At 39.0% G+C, this 19,142-nt stretch overlaps 1 protein-coding gene across 1 annotated transcript in view; it reads left to right on the top strand.

Moving 5' to 3' along the window:
• Positions 1-19,142, top strand: part of Gap43 (growth associated protein 43) — a 95,658-nt gene that overhangs the window by 42,264 nt on the left and 34,252 nt on the right. The window contains exon 2 of the mRNA XM_052740702.1: positions 7,246-7,816. Within this exon, the coding sequence (XP_052596662.1) occupies positions 7,246-7,816 (571 nt within the window). The remainder of the gene's footprint in view (positions 1-7,245; positions 7,817-19,142) is intronic.

The following is a 19,142-nucleotide window of genomic DNA, read 5'->3' as shown; positions in this document are numbered from 1 at the left end:
CAGGGGCTTCCTTCTTGGTGGACAGATCTGACGATCTTCTCCAGAAGACTTGAACGTTGTTCATTCTTGGGCCTTTTCCCTGGGAAGAATTCACCCACGGTGGTGGTCCAGGGGGATGTCTGGGCTACTCATCTATCTTTTCCCTACATATGACTACTCTTCTCCTTTACACCCCAGTTGTCACCAGCTATATTAGTTACTTTTCTGTTGCTGTGATGAAAATACCATGACCAAAGCAACCCACAGAAGAAAGAGTTTACTTTAACTTATGGCCCCAGATGGATCAGAATCTATCTTGATAGGGAAACATGGCAATAGGTAGCAGGCACGGCAATGGGAACTGGAAGCTGAGAGACCACACCTTCACCAGGAAGCATAAAACAAGAAGCAAACCATAAACGGCATGAGACTCTAACCTTTCGACAATGTCCTTCCTCCAAGAAGGCTCCACACCTAACCCTCCCCAGGTAGTGCCACCAACTAAGGACCAAGTAGAAGCCTTATAGTCTCTCTATGGTTGGTCTCTCAGCTTTTTGAGTGGCCTGATAGGGAGTTTCTCTCTCTTCCATCTCATTGACCTCTAAAGAAATAGTGACCTCTGAGAGGGCAGAGCCTAAATGTGCCTGTCAGTGGCTTTGATCCTTGATTCAGTCAGGCAACCTATTCCCATGTCTGCCATACCCATAAGAGTTTAGTCAATTTCTGTCTAGCACGTGCCCAATGAAATGGCTAGCATAAATATATGCCTTTTCTTAAGCCTAGATTCTTCCCAACTCCAGTTTAAAAGGGGAGAGCATCATCCCACTTGAGGCCTTGAGAAATACATGGACTAGGTATCAATAAAGGGAGAGAGAGATTCTGTTATAACATTCTTCAAATATCTTCAGAAATTTCACTGATGTAGAAGAGGTAGGTATTGGAAACATTATTTTATTGCTAAGACTTGCTAACCCATGAGATGATATGGCTTGGCTAACTCTAAGTACTGGCTTCTTGTACTCGCATCAGGAATGGCACACCTGTAGTCTTGTAGCTTCTCTTTGTTGAACTCCCCTCTCTCATCTCTATGCTGAGAGATAGATGCTCCTGAACTTCATCACCGGGGAGAGAAGGCTTTTCACAAAGTTGGCAAAAGGAAACCCTGATATCTTTGTCTATCATATTTCTGAAATGGCATTATTTGGAATGTTAAATGTTTGTGTGGGGGGGACCGCTTGTGTGCACAGGTGCACGTGGAGGTCAAAGGACAACTTTGGGGAGACAGTTCTCACCTTCTACCCTATGGGTTCCTGGGAATCAAGCTCAGGACGTTAGTCTCTGTACCGAGTGCCTTTACTTGCTGAGGCTAAGCCATCACCTCTCTAGCATAAGATGTTGGAATTTTTAGTTCATCAATATTAAACAAATATTAATCCATCACCTGCCATGTACTGATTCCTGCGTCAGTTTAAAAACTTGGAATCCAGCAGCAAATATAAGCAAGTTCTTTCTCATATGCTGAGCTTCTCTGTTAGAAAGCATAACTATTTATTTAGTGGTGTTTAAACCATTTAAAACATGCTACTTAGTATTATTAAGGAAATAGGTGAAAAGTACATGCTAAATAAAATATGAAATATACCATAGACCTATTTTTTAGTCACTAGCTATTATTTGAGAATTTAACAGTAGTGTTATATAGAATCTCCCTTATTTGGTTCCTATTCTGACAACTCAAGGTCATTTTTTTTTTGTTTGTTTTCTTATTGATTCTGCAGCAGCAGCAATATGCTGCTCCCTTCCTTAAGGAAAAAAGAAGTTCTTTCACCACTACTTTGCCAGGATTTCCAGAATCCCTCTTAACACATTCCCTTGGGAAATTACTCGGTCATGAAAGTATCTCACTTGGCCTGTAACTAAGAAAGGATTTTTACTAGACTCTGAGTCAGAGCTGAATCAAGTTATGACAGCTGTTGGAAAAGGCTTAAAGGTTTCATTGCTTCAACCTACATTCTCTTTCCTTTTCACCTTGGAAAAATCTTCAAACCAAGAAAGCATAGTGTGGAAGGAACCTTGTATGCTCCACCTGTGACTCCTCCTATTCTCCTCTACCTCTGCCCAGGAAAATTCGAAGCCATTTCATCTAAGGAAGTAGAGGAGGTTCATCCATCCCTCTTTCTCATTTAGAAGGGGGGCATTTCAATATAATTCTGGATTCTTAACTACATTTAAAGCAAATGGAGAGGCACTAGTGTAAACTGGTTTGATACTTGCGTAGTTTTCCTAAGGTATGTTGATAAAGTATCAATTATGATCACAAGTAGAATAAAACTTCATTAAAATAAATTATTAATAAGAATAGAATGGATCATAGGTAGGTGTTTGTTAAATTTCATATGTGTGTATTAATATTTTACTCCAGTTATTTTATAGGCCACATCAGATTTTTTTTCATATGCACAAAACTCTGTGTTAGAGGAAACATTGTTTAGCACATCTTTTGCCCTTTGCTTTTGTTTCTTAAAAATGACTTGCTCAATCAAATCAGTCATATTTTAGTTTACTAAAGATGTTCTCAGCTTCTTTTATTTTTTTCTTTTGCTCTGATAAAACACCCTCACAGAAGCAACTTAAGTTTGAAGGGGCTTATTTCCACTTGCAGTGCAAAGGTACAATCTATCACGGTAGGGGAGTTAAGCTACAGAGCTTGAAGCAGCTGGTTGTGGTATTCCCCACAAATAGGAGGAAGAGAGATAAAGGTATTTGTTTAGCTCATTTTATCCTTTATATTCTATTGGTGAAATTATTAAGGCCACTCCACATAGTTAAAAGGAGATTTATTTAATGGCGTAACTTACAAATTAAGGGATAGGTAGGTCGCGGGGTCTGGGGAAGGTGTATCGCAGTCCAGCGGTGTTCTCTGGAGCTCTGCTTGGTCCACCTCCACCGTCCAGGGTCCCGGAACAGAGAGCGAGCCCATCCAGATCTCGGGTCTCCAGGCGCCTCCCTTGTCCCCGCCTTATAGGCGTGACAGTTGCCGAAGTCTCAATGGGGGTTGGAACTTTCAGATCAAAGCTGGAATGGCTACCCACTACAATATTCAACTAGGCAAGGACCTGAACCAAAGGAATGGTCCATCCACTTGTCGGCTAGATCTCCTACCTTGTTATCTTCATAAACATAATCCCTCACAGGCATGCTCAATGGCTAAACAATCACTCAGAGGTGTTCTTGGGGGCTGGTATCTTAGATTCCAGATGCTGTCAAGTTGACAATTAACACTAACCCATCACAACTCCACCCTTTGTCAATTTGATTCTCAGGTACATCACCTCTAAGCCATATCCTCTATCCTTGTTCCCTTAGACAAGTAATCATCTTATAGTGCAAAAATACATCCAGTTGAACTTTAAAATCTCTATAGTCTTTAATAATTCCAATACCCTTTAAAAGTCCGAAGTCTCACCTGAGACCTAATACAATTTCTCAACTGAGAGTGGCTATTAAAACAAACAAACACACAAGCAAACAAACAAAAAAACAAGTTACATACCATACCATTAACATATAATGTCTAATAGCACAGAGTAAACAGGCATTATTCCAGAATGGAATAATCACAGTTAGAAAGAAGAATTGCCACACAACAATGGCTTTTGAAGTATTTAAAAATCACTCATATCTCAGAGAAAAAAATGAAAAGTTAAAATAATATTTGTAGTTGACAGAAGTATATAGCATACCAAAGCTGTGCTTTGTTTGGAGGATTGAGTGTTCTCATGATAATTGTAAAACCTTAACTGCACTGAGGTATCCCAGAAAAATGCATGTTATTTTTAGTTCTGAACCTTAGGCACTTATGAAACCTTGCATCCATCTCCTTGCTGGGGTGTGTGTATGTGTGTGTGTGTGTGTGTGTGTGTGTGTGTGTGTGTGTGTGTGTGTGTGTGTGTGTGTGTGCTTAGCATCGATACTCTGTTGTACATTGTGGCAGTGTTAAGATGGTGTTTCACGGAGTGTTGGCTACAAGAAACTTCAAGCAATCCTAGGTTTGTAATGCAATAAACTTGAACTTGAGGATGAGTACACTTGGTAAAGGAACTTAGTCCAAACATAGACTGGACCACTGACTCATGCTATGGATGAAGCAAGCTGATTTTTCTGAGTAGTTGTTTTCTGGATTGATCTCTGATTCCTCAGGAGTCAAGTGTCCTTAGTTCTGCTTGGAAACTAAAAGCAATAGAAATGGCCTGTGATTTTGGGGAATTGGGATATGGGAGGGGTGGGCTTTTCTGAGCCTCTCTGATTAATAGTTTATAGTGAAATATCTCATTTCTGGCACTGAGATTTTCATTTGAATAACTCATGTTTTATAGGGGAAGCATTGTCCACCCATATAGGAGTTGAAACACCATTTTTAAAAATTGTATGTTTTTGATTAGGTTATAAAGCAGTGGGCTTCCATGATGGTTTTTATGCATCCTTAGTTTTGGTTTACTCACTTCCTCCTGTTTTCCATTTTTTAAATATTTGTGTATTTTAATGGGGCATGGTAGCTTTCTTGAGTCACTGGAGGGCCTCTTCTGCATGTTGGCCTAATATGAAATAACTGGTTTGTTTATCCACAGAAAGAGTAGTATTTATATTGAAGAACCACTTGGCATCAGCGCCTCCATGCAGATGTCCTATCATATAAGCTAGTGCCTCATTCAGAAAATCCACAATTGAGTACAACAAATAACATCTTGGCTTTACTCTGTGCTCCATTCACAACTGTTAATTTTACAGGGTTATGATTTCATCTCTGAGCAGAGGGCTCCTGGCAGGGACAGATGCTCTGGTGCCCCAGATTGTGCTGTGTGTGTCCCAGTAGGAGCCCTCAAGAGCAGCAGGATGGCAGGAAGGAGGTGATGCCTCCAATAGAGAAGCAGTTGCAGCGTAGCTCTGGGAGGAGGCAGGAAAGAGGAGGATGGGCCATGTCAAAGTACTGTCACTTCTCTTTCCTTCTGTACAGAATCATATGTGTGATTAACTGAGGGAAAAGAAGAGCTTGCCTTGAATTTTATGGAAAATACTGTCGATCTTGATTTTCGACTCACATGTATCTTGTTTTAAAAGATACCTTTGTGTATCCACTAAGATGATGATGGACCTAAGCAATGACAGGTCCGTACATTGGTCCAAAGAATGTCAAACAGAACCACATCATGATTAGCTGGATCTGGGTCACTGGGTTTGGGCTGGTGTGACAGGTGGAAAAGCATATTGTGTGTTGACTGCTGTGGCTTTCTTCTTAAACTAAAGCAAAGGGCAAAGTCAAAGCCAAGGGCAGATTAGGACCAAGCATGGGACACAGTACACAATAAACTCTTTTATTAATTTTTTTGAGAACAAGTTGTTATACTGCTTACTGCTATAACTCACAGCCCCTAGAATAGGATTCACAAATGTGAGCAAAAGCTAGATGCTCAAAGCTTAGCCATTGTATTCATGAACTCATTTTGACACAGGATCTGCACATGATTGGGCTCCTCAACATTTCATTTCCAATGAGGAGTGCCTATGAGACTACTCCTTCCTCTGGATCTGTGGGCTGTTAACAGTTGCTGGGAGAGGGTGTGGGTGTCATTTTCTTCAGTGGTATAGCTCTGATAGGTTGCCTATGCTCCAGCAAGTAATTTCCCACCCATGTTCATGCAAGCAACTTTAAACTCAGTGGATCAGTGGATCACATATAAAAAGGAGGATATGATATCAGCAGTATGGCTTCTTGGGAAGAAGTGTTTTTCAAGAGAAAGAGGGAGCAGATGATAGATAAATAGATAGATAGATAGATAGATAGATAGATAGATAGATAGATAGATAGATGGATAGATAGAGAAACAGTGGAGGGTGTGTGAAAATAGGTAAAATTCATTATATATGTGAATGGAACTGTCAAAAATAAAAATATGTAAATATATATGAAGATATATATATATGTATATAAATTATATATATATATGAAGAAAAGGTAAAGGAAAAATTAGAGACTATTAATAGCCAGCCAGGGCACCATGGTGAGTATCAATACGATGCAGAATTTTGTGTCCTTGCCTATTCATTTCTTTCCAGGACTATACCTTTTGTTCCTACCTTCTGATTGAATTTCCAAATCGGAAAAAGGTCATTTGTTGCACATGTAAAACCATAAATGTTATTGCCAAAAGGTATTTCATATCTGCACTACTAGGATGCTTTATTTATGATAATAAACACTAATTTTAGGTTTAAATTACGTTGGGGCTATGTTTGGGACTTAGTAAATTTGGACCATTTTTTAAAACAATCAAAACAAATTTTCTCACCTTTTAAAACTCAATGATTATTACTATTTTCTATATTCAAATTTTGGAGGCCTGGTATGCTTATTTAGATAACATTGAGATAGTTAAACAGTTGGTCACCAGCATCAAAATTCATCACATTCTGAATTGCTCAAAGTCCTGAAAGTCATTTATATTTTGCATAAATCCCTGATGGAATTTACTGTTGAAATATTTAGCATGCTCCTTTCCTTGAGTATATTAATGTTCTGATCATGCTTGTAAGCTTAGGGGAGAGAGATGAATAGGCTGTTGCATAATATTTCTTAAATCATTAAGTTTTAGTCCTCAGAAATCCTGAGAACCCAATATCTTTGAGAGCCCTTTTATAAAAACCTAAGGCAAATGTGATTTGAGTCACCAAGCTACATCTAAAACAAGGCTTGTTTCAATTGCTCTATAGAATAACATTGACTTGAGAAAAAAAATATATATATCCGAGCTAACATCAGTAATTTTGTTTGCTTGTTTGTTTACTTTTTGTTCTTTAAAGTAAGGGTGTGTGTCTCACATTGTAGCGTAGGCTAGCCTAGAATTCATTATGTAGTTCAGGCTGCCCTTAAATTTGCTGTAATCTTCTTACCTCAACTTCTTGAGTTCTTGAATTATAGTACTTCTCCAGGACATCCTTCTAATACCTATGATTCTTGGAGGTCAAAGGACAGTAATATTTGGTTAGTAATTCAATTCTGTAGTCCCTGAATAGGGAAGCTGAGAAGGAAGGAGCTCTCATGCTTCAGGCCAGGCAGGGTTACACAGCAAAACCTTATCTCCAGCAGTGGCTGGAGAAGCATCTCTGCGGATTGATTTGAATCAGAGTGAACCACTCAATAGCTCTCCAATGTCTAGATTTGAGAACACCCCCTGAGCTTTCCTTTTTGTCCTTCTTGTGTCCACAAAGGTCGAAAAGAATGATGAGGACCAAAAGATTGAACAAGATGGTGTCAAACCGGAAGACAAGGCTCATAAGGCTGCGACCAAAATTCAGGCTAGCTTCCGTGGACACATAACAAGGAAAAAGCTCAAAGGCGAGAAGAAGGGTGATGCACCAGCTGCTGAGGCCGAGGCAAACGAGAAGAAGGAGGATGCTCCCGTTGCTGATGGCGTGGAGAAGAAGGAGGGAGACGGCTCTGCTACTACTGATGCTGCCCCAGCCACCAGCCCCAAGGCTGATGAGCCCAGCAAGGCAGGAGATGCACCTTCTGAGGAGAAGAAAGGTGAGGGGGATGCGGCCCCCTCAGATGAGAAGGCCGGCTCAGCTGAGACAGAAAGTGCCGCTAAAGCTACCACTGATAACTCGCCGTCCTCCAAGGCAGAAGATGGCCCTGCCAAAGAGGAGCCTAAACAAGCCGACGTGCCTGCTGCTGTCACTGATGCTGCTGACACCACCCCTGCTGCAGAGGATGCTGCCACCAAGGCAGCCCAGCCTCCAACGGAGACTGCGGAAAGCAGCCAAGCTGAGGAAGAGAAAGGTGAGCCCTGGAGCAGGGGTGGGTCATGGGTGGGATGCACCAGGGATATTAAGCCTGGCGCCAGACCGCCTGTACCATCCAGGGGGAACTGTCTAGACAACTGTCTGGAAATCACCGAAGTTATATTGAATTCCCCCAAATCTACAAGCCTGAGAGAAAACCGAGGAAGAATTACATGGCAGCCAGTACTGGAGAGTTCAGACAATTATCTTAATTGGATTGATATAAACAGTCAAGCTTGATAATCCCAGTTAAAAGAAAATGTGCTGTATGCTGATAGACTTAGTTTAATAAGTAATTACTGAGACTACATTTATTTCATGGGTGGGAATTAGCTAATGTGATTATTTGGCTTTAGGAAGAGCCTCCTATAAATACAGCCAACTCTTTATTGATTATCTAGTGTGTGAATTGCCAGCAACAAAAATATAATCTCAGCCTTCCTTTCCCTATCACACAAAGTGTTTCTGGGCATTCCACCCACCACCAATTGGTGAGTAGTATGTGTTTATATGTGTATGCTCTGGAGAATGTTAGCTATGACACTAATTGGGGTCAGACACAATTAGGAAAATAAGTCTGTTGATGTTGCCAAAAACAAAGGAAAAAAACCCAAATACATAAATTATCATTTTATTATCAAACACACTACTCTCATATGCATGACTAATTGAGAGTTGACTGTGAATATGAAAAGGTACTGGATTCTCTTCAGCTTGGAGCTATAGCATGGAAGTTGGAGTGTTTTTATTGTGACAGCCCAAAGAGCCTGCACAGAGTTGGAATAGAACGCCCTAAGAGCAGGATAAATGCAATAATACACTTTCACCCCGGGAGCTGGTCCTGTCCCTCACTCCAGCATATCCACAATGGTGATGTCTCCAAAGTCTTTCGATAATCTGGTGTAACCAAGAATACCTTTTATGTTGCCTTCATCACTGTGACTATTATACAAGAAAAACAATTTAAGGTAAGAAAGATTTATTTTGTTGCACAGCTTCAGATGTTTTAGTCCATAATGAGCTTGCTCTGTTGCCATGGGCCTGTGGTAAAGCAGGATATTATGGCTGCAAGAGTGTATGGCAGAGCAAAGTTGTGTACCTCGTGGTAGCTAGGAAGAAAGAGATGGGATATATAAATATATCATATCATATATATATATGATAGATCTTTTAGAGATAGATAGATAGATGAGGTATACTCTTCTAAAGCATATGCATATTTTCTTCAACTAGATCTCACCTTCCTTAACTCCACCGTCAGTTAAAGTCTATTTTACATCAATCAGTGGAAAAACTATTGAATAGATAAAGACTTCTGAATCTGACTCTCCCTGAAATCCCTCTCATGGATGCACACTGAGATGTGCCTTACTAATCTCCTAGGTGACTCTCAAATTGACAATCAAGATTAACCATTGTACCTTTCAACCCAAAGGTCTTTAGACATAAAGTTACTTCTGGACTAGTTTAGCTGGGCTGCCGTGTTCCTTTAGAACTTTATCTATTTATCCCGCAGACTAAGGGTTTAAATTTGGGACAGACTACTGTCTTGAGAAAGTTCATGAGACTAGACTACAGACTAATCCAGGAATGTTAAAACATCTGGCCTTCAGATTGAAAAAGAAATCATTGAATATTTGCCTAGATACAAAATCATGGCAGATGATTATTCTGTAGTTTCTCAGGTCTGTTTTCTTTTAATTTTAGCCCCCACATTCTGTAAATCTCTAGAGTATAATAATTACCATAGTTATCAGCATGCTCTCACATTCCAGTTCCAAATAAATCATGATTCTTTCTACCAGTGACTTATTTTCCCAGTAACAGCAAGGTATGTAACTAAGGCATTGGTTTCAGATTATTGAACAAAACTGTCTTGATTCCTTTTCTTTCAGCTTAGAGTTTAAGCCTCAGATAAGAAGTCTGGGAATCACTTTGCAGATATCTAGAGTGTCATTCTGTAACTCTTGGAAGCCAATCATGCTTTTCAAGTCTATGACATGTTTGACATTCCTTAGACCATATTTTTTAAACTAGAATTTTTAAAGTTTGGGGAATAGACACAAAGGCACAATGTAATTTTATATATATACTTATTTGGTTTGGTTTTATAGAAATAATTTGTTGAATCAATGAAAAATCTAATATATATATTTAAGAATAAGCAAAGAATTCCATTTATTGTTTTTAAGCTTTGATCATTCTAAATGACTGATTATAGTGTTTTAGTATTCAATAAATGTTAAATATTAGAAGACCAGAAATTGACTAGATTTAATTTATATTTAATATTTTTTTACTTACCTATAGAGTCCTCCTATAACTTTGTAAATTCTAATCATTTATTTAATTTAAAATGTATTTAGACACTGAATGTGGATAGAGATCATACTCTGTCTTAAGCTTTTTAAATTCCAGATTTAAAAATATCTGACTGTATAGTGTACATTGAAATGTTATTGGGAGTGTAGATGAAGTTCAACATGGAGGTAGTCCAGGAGGGAGTAGATGATGTATTTGGTTCCCTCAGGTCATATGTTTTAAACTGAGATTTCTGGTTTGGAGATTAGACATAAAGACATGGTATATATTTAGGTCTATTGCATCTTATCTTGGATTGATACTTTTATCTTAGTTAGATTCTGAAATGCAGCTTGTAGCTTTTCTGGCCTGAATTCTCTCAGCCTCCTTGTTGAGTGTGACAAGCACAAATTATTCAGTCATGGTGAATCTCGTGGAATCACAGAAACTAAAGGTGACAAGGAGATGTATCATATGATATCAGTCTCAAATTCCCAGAGGCTCTACCACGTTTCCTCCCCACATCTTTGAGCTTCATTCTAATCCTGGCTAAAATAACAGAGTAATTTTCAATCTGACTATACTATTTGGAAATGGACAGCTACCAGGGGTAGTTTAAGATGCCATGACTGCTTAAAGATGCATGAAAAGATAGGCTACCTATGTACAGTAGAGGCAGGGGTCAAATAAATCCTAGGGGATAATCTAAGAAAATAAGATAAAAATTTTCAAATAAATTCTGATCATGGCTTTAATATATATGGAAATTATTTGTAATCTGTGAATATATTACTTACCTATGCCTTTTGCTATTTATAGCTTTGTTATTGGTGAGTACCACGTGCAGTGATAATAATTTCTTTTCTTGTTTTTCTTAGTTTCCCAACTATATATCCCTTCTTCTGTTTGCACACACTCAACACTCAGTGTGCCTTTGACCACTTTGTAGGAAGACGATTCTGTTATATGAAATAGGATGTTGGAACACCTGTAGAACACTCCCTCCTTCACTGATGAAAGGGAGAACCTTCAAGCCTCCTTTAATCGTACTGTCCTCGGAGTTTCCTACTGAGCAGTCAGCATGCATATTGGCTTTCAATGATGGAGTTCTTTGCTTGTGTCCCCACCCTCCAGTGCTGCTGGTGGATTTTCCTCAAAGGGGACTCCAAAAATTCTGTTGATATAGTATTAGCAATGTTACCCCCGTAGGAGACTATCAACCAGTGATTTGACTGGGTGGTTGACACAGAGCATGTGGCAGATGCAATAGGAAATATAATTTTGAGTCACCTAAGTATTCTGGGTATGGATTCAGTTAAATTTCATTTATTTATTTTAATTTAAAAATTATATTCCCTTATTTGTTAAGTGAGTGTTGGGGGTTGCCACACACACATGGAGGTCAAAGGACTACTTGCAGGAGCCAGTTTTCTCCTCCCACCGTGTGGGTCCTGGGGATCAATTGAGGTCAGCAGGCTTGGTGGTGGGTGATTTTGCCCACTGAGCCATCTCATCAGTCCTATATTTTATTGTAGTGTCATTACATCTTTCAAAGTGGGATTATCAACACTGATAAGGGAAACAGGGAAGTTTACATTTGCAACTCTTTGCTGAAGAGAGAAATTAACTGACTGCCTTTGTACCTCTTGCCTTCTCTTTTATCTTTCCTTCCTCTTTTCCTCTCTTTTTTTTTTTTTTTTTTTTTTTTTTGGTTTTTCGAGACAGGGTTTCTCTGTGTAGCTTTGCGCCTTTCCTGGAACTCACTTGGTAGACCAGGCTGGCCTCGAACTCACAGAGATCCGCCTGGCTCTGCCTCCCGAGTGCTGGGATTAAAGGCGTGCGCCACCACCGCCCGGCCTCTCTTTTCCTCTCTTAATTTCATCCTCACTTTCTTTTTTCTACTTTTTTTTTTTTTGAGACAAGGTTTCTCTGTGTAGCTTTGCACCTTTCCTGGAACTCACTCTGTAGCCCAGGCTGGCCTCGAACTCGCAGAGATCCTCCTGCCTCTGCCTCTCAAATGCTGGGATTAAAGGCCCGCACCACCACCGCCCGGCCTCATCCTCACTTTCTTTATTTCCTTCCATTTAGAATAACTTCTGATGTTGTAGGAATCCATTTCACAAAGATTTGTAAGCTATACTCCTTTGATATCAGGGTATTCTCATTTGTTAGGGAAAGTTTGATGAAATCCAGTGAGTGGCATTTAAAATAATCACATTAATAATCTCAACTGAATCATGCCAATAGGTATGGGATATTTCTATTTACAATGTTCTTTAGGTCAAAAACACACAAATAAACAAAAACTGGCGCTTCAGTGGCCCAGATGCAATTTAATCTATGCCATTAAAAAGCTTTGCATCATACATCTACCAGTAGCTAAATTATGAGCAAACAAAACAGATGAACATTGATAATTTCTAAGATAATTATGTGTAAGAAAATGAAACACCCAGCCTACACTTACAGATTTAGAGAGATTCTTTCTTTTATTCTTTTTTAGTCCCATCCCACTCTTTAGCTCACTAAAGGACAAGCCAGTTTTGCCAGGCTGTGTGTTAAGAGTGGGATTTCCCTTGGGTATTCATGCTTGCTTGGCAGGGTGCCTCAGAAGAGGTTTAGATTTGAAATGTGGCTTCAACCACTTCCCAGATTTATATACAACTCATAAAGACTGAAATTTTGAATTGTGAAAGTCCATAAATGTTGTTTATAAAACATGGGCACCCTGTCAGCTTACTCAGTGGAACACAGCTTAAATACCGTTGATTATTAAGCTTTTATGGAACACTTTTATATTGCTAGAGTAATCATTTTTATTGGCTTCACTTGACAACAATCCACTCGCATTTGTTAATATTTTCTTTTCTATTTTTTACAATCTGAAGGCGAAGTAAAAAGGTATTCTGCCCACAGACAGAGTCACTGACTGACAAAGGAGGGTCACACTGATAGGTCTCTCAATCTATCTTTGCATAGCTGTGTAGTTTTTAAAGCTAAAATGTGAATCTCCTCTCCTCTCCTCTCCTCTCCTGTCCTGTCCTGTCCTCTCCTCTTCTCTTCTCTCTCTCTCTCTCTCTCTCTCTCTCTCTCTCTCTCTCTCTCTCTCTCTCTCTTAAATCTTAGTAGTTGTGCTAAACTCTGATTGTTCTTTTGAAGTCCCAATCAGGACATTTCTGGGGCATGTTCTGTTCTGCATACCTCTAAGGTAGGCAGGGGGTAAGTATGCTGGAATGAAGCGATGGAAGGGCTGGTCTCAACAGTATACAGCATTTAATAAACAATTGATTAAGAGCCAGTCCCTATGATAAATACTGCATGGTAAGTGTCTCATTGAATCACTGTAACCACTCTGTGGTATAAATTAATGCTATTTCCTTTCCCCCTTTTTCATGAGAGAAATGTGAAGTTCAGAGATTAAGTGAGGTTCTTAAATTTTTCCTTATTATTTTTCTTTTTATTTATTCTTCTCTCATGCAACGCATCCCTACCACAGACTCTACTCCCTCCACTCCTCCAAGCTCTTCCTACCACTTCCCCTCTCCCCTAGATTTACTGGTCCCTCATTTTCTTTTAAAAAAGAGCAGGCATCTAGCAAGCATCAAGCCAGAAAGCCTGACCCTTACACAATGAACCCTTACATACACTCAGACACATGCTATTCTGGAAGAAAAAGAGAAGGAAGATGGCCAAGGGCTCAAATATCTTGGCTAACATAACAATATCTCCCTTATTTGAGTGCTCTATGGTGTTGTTGGGAATTACCAGTGATCACACTTATAGGGAGGCATCCAGTAACGCTCATAATCCTGATCAATTCCCTATCAAGCTCCATCACTCCAGAATTATGAGAAATAGTAAACTAATTTTGATCTTAGAGTGCCCCACTTGTTAGAATCAGGTAAGCTACAAATATCAGTTGAAACTGTTCAAAACAGAAGTGTTGCTGGTATCATCAGACATACCTGGAAAAAGTGAGAATTACAAATTGAAAATTTCGGGTCTTTGCTGGATGCAGCAGGCCACTTACAATTAGAATGTGCCCAGCCTAAATTTGGCTTCTCTGAATCAGATCCTTTTCAGATACCCATTTAGACTATACCCCTTCCCCCAGGAAGTATGTTTCCAAAGGATCCACTGCCTTTATACTATCTGGGACTAGATTGCTACAGAACTTTCTAGAAAACACAAATTAGAGTATGATTTCTATTTCTGTAGTTCCAAAGGAAGTAGACAAACAGTAAGATGAAGAAGTAAACTTCAGATTCAAGAAATACATTGTTGAGGCCTTTTATATCTTCTTTCATTGTTCATATAAAATTATTGCTCTCATTTAATTAAAAAAAGCTAACAAGCAGAAAGGCATACATATCAGTGCCTTAATTTTAGAATTGCTATATTATGCTTAGCACTGAAAATAGAATATATAATAAAATATATAATCTAGAATAGTTTCAGGTATAAATAGGCATTCGTAAAATATTTTGACATGTGCACACATCCACATCCACAATCTTGGGAGTATTACAAAGAGAAACGTGAGCAGTAAGCATTACACTGAGAGTTCATTTAGCTAACCATGGAGAGAAAGCAGAGTGCTCAGTCTAATCTAGTAGAAAGCACTGATTGCTCAGCCTTCACTCTGCTCTCACAACCATAGCTCCATTACATGCTGAATGCTTCCTAGAGCCAAACATGACTGGAAAGAAAGAAGGAAACAGTGGAGCTGCTTCAAGCTCTGATAACTGTGTCCTTAAAGATGTCTCAATATGCAAGGGCTTACAGCTTAAATAAAGATGTAGAAAAGGCATGAAGGCATGCCTAACTTCTTGATCTCATTTGAGTTTTCTATGTTGAGAAATTGAGTAAATCAGGCAATCAAAACTAATTCTAATTCATATAATAAAAAAAGATTTTCACTTTAGCCTTCTTCGAAATTCCAGACATTCATTTCACAGCAACAAATCTTGGCTTTTTAAGCAAATATTTATTTGGGGATTACTTAAAAGAACATTTACAAATTGTCTTCTTAAGGGTGATGAATAGCAACATGTCCTAAATAGATCCATCTTATGGGCTACACTTGGAGCAATCTCTCGATGTTCTTAGTGTAATAGATGACATACCACCTCAAATTATGAGATGAGTTCTTAATCAGCTTTCACTGTTATTTCAGGCTAGCTGTTCTGTACTTTAAGCTTAGTTTTGCTATCTGTAAATGTATTCAACTAGGTTTTCTCTGCCTTCCAAAAAAGCAAATGGTAGACCAAAGAGACACATTTAAAGTGTGGGCAAATGCCGTCTTCCCCAAGCATGGTCACTTTGCTGTTGTCCCTTGTTATCTACTAGGCAGTATATATGGAGGAAGAAGTTGAGAAGAGAAAAGAGAGAATTAGATAGAAGAGTTCATTGGGTAGAAGGGAAAGGATCAAGGAAGCCAGTTCTAAGAAATTTTGTAGTCATACTTGAGGTTCAACAAACAGCAAAAAATGGAAGGCACTTTTAACTCTATATTATACTTGAAAATAGAAATAAAGACTTGGAAATGATGATAAAGTTAAACTCCTACCTTATAGTCCTCCTAACCCAGACTCTATGATGGAAAACTATAATTATGTTGACCATATTTTGTTGTCAATAGTTCCCTTTCCTCCTAGACTTAATTCATTATTTATGTAACGTTATATCCACCTTATTTCATTAAGTAGTTATAATGGTTTTTATTGTCAACTTGATTGGATTTATAATCACTAGTAGATTGGTGAGGTATACACTTAGGTATATCTCTGAGGGTGACTCAAGAATGGATCAGCTGCTGGGAGGGAGAAACCATCCTATTGGTGGGGCCTGGAAGGAAGAAAAGGGATAAGCTGGAAAAGCCATCCTTGCGCTGGCATTCCATTCTTTCTGCTTCCTGTCTACCATGAAGCAACTCCTCTGCTACACACTCCTACCATCACGATATTTAACCAATGACTACGGAATGGACCCTCAGAAATTGCAGCCAAAAAGCCAAAGTTGTTTCTGTTGGGTGTTTTGGCCACAGTGAAGGCACAAGTAACACAGTCAGTAAAACGCTAAGCAATTGAGATAACTTGGAGAGTTGGATTCGGTCTTAAATAGAGAAAGGACCCATCCTTTCACATCATCAAATATCTGATGAGCTTTGGAAAGTTTTGCAAGCAGATAAGACACATTATATGGAAAGATGTAATATGATTTCCTTCTAATTCCTTAAAAAATATATATTCTCTGCAATAGGCCATTTAATCATGGGTGAAATTGACTGATAGTCTTCAGCATTTGCAGTTAGGCAATATTAAACATCTGTGGAAAAGATAGCATAGATAATACATAATATATGTGATTGCTCAACAATTCTCAAACCTGTTTTCAGTTTTCATGCCACAAATTAAGAGACTGTGAAAGAGAAAATATTTTGGTTTGTCCATCTTATCCCATCCTATTTGGGAGGAAAACTCAAGTACTTATATTCAGGTAGAAAAACATACACAAAGAAGGCTATTTGCCCTTTATTATAAATTATGCTCGCTGTAAGGGCTCCTCATAGGTGGTACATGAACAGTGAAATCATTTCTGAAAGCTAGCCTTTCCTACCGCAGTACAAATTTTTTAATCAGGAAGAGAAACCAAACGGCATCCCCCTAAAATCACCCCATATTGATACATGATGAATATGTGTTTCAGAAAAACTGAAGATGAACATTTTTATAGTCAGCAAACACTGTTCTTTTTGATGTGTGGTATGAACAAGTGAAGAATATAATTTAAATATGCTTAAGTTCTCATGTCTGTGGTATATCCTTCTGCCAACACACAAACACACACATACACACACACACACACACACACACACACACACACACACACACACACACTCAAAATCTATGGAAAGACCTGCTTAGGAAAAGAAAGAATTTAGGCTGTCAGAAAATCTGAAAGAACAATGAATACATCAAATCCTTTCTTTGCTCTTTAGTCCATAAGGAGTGGCAATAGTTCCAGGACCAGTTTTCCGCTTCTTTGAGAGGAATGGTAATTTTTTTTCTTCTTTTTTCCCCTTGAATCTACAATGGAAATGCAACCCAAAACTAAGACTATGCAATTTCTGAATTACAAATATTCATTTAGCTATATCTCTGTGTGGGTGCCTATAGAAGCTGGAGGGTCTCCTGGGGCTTGAGTTAGTGGCGGTTGTCAGTTGACCAATGTGTGTGATGGGAATTGAACTTAGATTCTCTGCAAAAGCAATATGTGCTTTCAACCACGAAGTTATCTCTGTGGCTCTATTTACAAAGTACATAAAATCTGAAAATGAAAATTTGGCTTAGGCTAATTAGAGGAAACTTCCTAGGAGGTCTTGATATAAGTTGTCTCACCTGTCTCAAAGAACAATAGGTATCTAATAAAAAGGAATAGTGTTCATTTAAAAAAAAAGAACACACCTGAGAAGCTCTACTTTTCATTCAAATTATTTGAAAAAATGCAAATATTTAAATTCAAGCCCTAATTCAGCAGTGGGCAGTTAAAATTAACCCTCAGTGGGAAAGCTGACTGTGGACTCTGCATCTTTACTAGTGGTTTGGTTGGAACAGGCAGACAGTGCAGATTTGGCGAATTCGTCAGAATGAATGAATAACACTATACAGTGGGGGAAGTCCTACGCTGCCCCAGGGGACTGGTTTGTAACTTCCAAACTTGGCCAATTCTTTGATCCCCTGAGTGTGAGTTTATCTTTTCATAAAGCAAAAAACATCGGGCAGAGGCTCACAAGATCATTAGTGAAAGATCTTGGTGACGGCCACGTTATGATGTGTTCCTGTTTTGTATGCACATTCTAAATAACAAATGGTTATTGGCTATCAGTTATTCAAAGTGTCTACAGTGCCATGAATCTCTCCACTGATTTGGAATCAGAATACAAGCACTCCCTGGGAAGTGTTGCTGTTATTTGGAGCCATACGTCCTCTCTGTGGTGGCCAGAATTCAAACCACTTAGGGCTTCCTAGACCGAGGGAGGCACTTTGCATTACGTTTAGAAACATATTGAGAACTGGAGGAAAAGCAGAGCTGCTCCATTTTGAAGCAGGTGATTAATTTCATGCCAGCCCCATGAGTGAGTGACCTGTGGGTGACTCTGGCCAGTGTGTGACAGGCACACCCAGAGAAGAAATAACCTGCCAGGTTTCTTGGCTCAGTTCCCTCTTCTGACACATCTCAGTAATCTTTGCAAGGTGTGTGAGAGTCGAGTGACCCTTCTGCTGCCCCGCCATGGGATGAATGGTTTATGCCTTCTCAATCCAGGAGTGTTGGGACAGAGAGGTGAAAACAGGGTTTCCCACTCCTGCTGTCTGGTCTCCTGTCCCACAGCCCTACAGACAGAATTTGTGCGCAGCCTGTGCGAACTCCTTCAGACAACAAAACAAAAGAGAGTGGAAGATCAAATAGGTTCCTCCACATACATGAAATGCAACTTGTCATAACTCCGATGCAGTCAGTAAAACAAACAACAGACAAAAAAATCTATTCTAATTTAGAGGGCTGAGCAGCCCGGAGTTTACCCAGTTTGATTGCATCATTCTCCTATTTGCAGGACTACAGCCTTCTATGAGGAAAAGCAGTAATGAAAGAGTTTTATTTCTCATCTTCCTGCCCCTCTAATACTGATATGTTAACTAAAGAAGCTTTAGAAAAGAAACCCAGAGCTCCGGAAAGGCTCATTCATCCAAGTGAAGAAGTATATGGACAATCAGTGATGCACTGCTTTCTATAGTATATTGATGGTGGTCTGGATTTGAGGTCATTGCAATTGTTAAGATACACATCACTTGAAAAACTGAGGAGAGATCTAGATTTTCTTAAAACCAAGCTAAAACCAGTTTTATTTTTTGTGTCAGAATACCATTTAACAAAGGAAAAAGAATGTTTCTTATGGTCAAGATTAAGCTGGAACTTGGGTTACATGTCTCTCTCTTCAAAAGTCTTTTCCAAAGAATTCACTT

Source organism: Peromyscus californicus, unplaced genomic scaffold (assembly GCF_007827085.1).
Source record: "Peromyscus californicus insignis strain IS unplaced genomic scaffold, ASM782708v3 Scaffold_16__1_contigs__length_79575227, whole genome shotgun sequence".
Classification (NCBI taxonomy): Eukaryota; Metazoa; Chordata; class Mammalia; order Rodentia; family Cricetidae; genus Peromyscus; species Peromyscus californicus.
The sequence above is the reverse complement of the archived record's forward strand: the minus strand, read 5'-3'. Positions and strand labels throughout refer to the sequence as shown.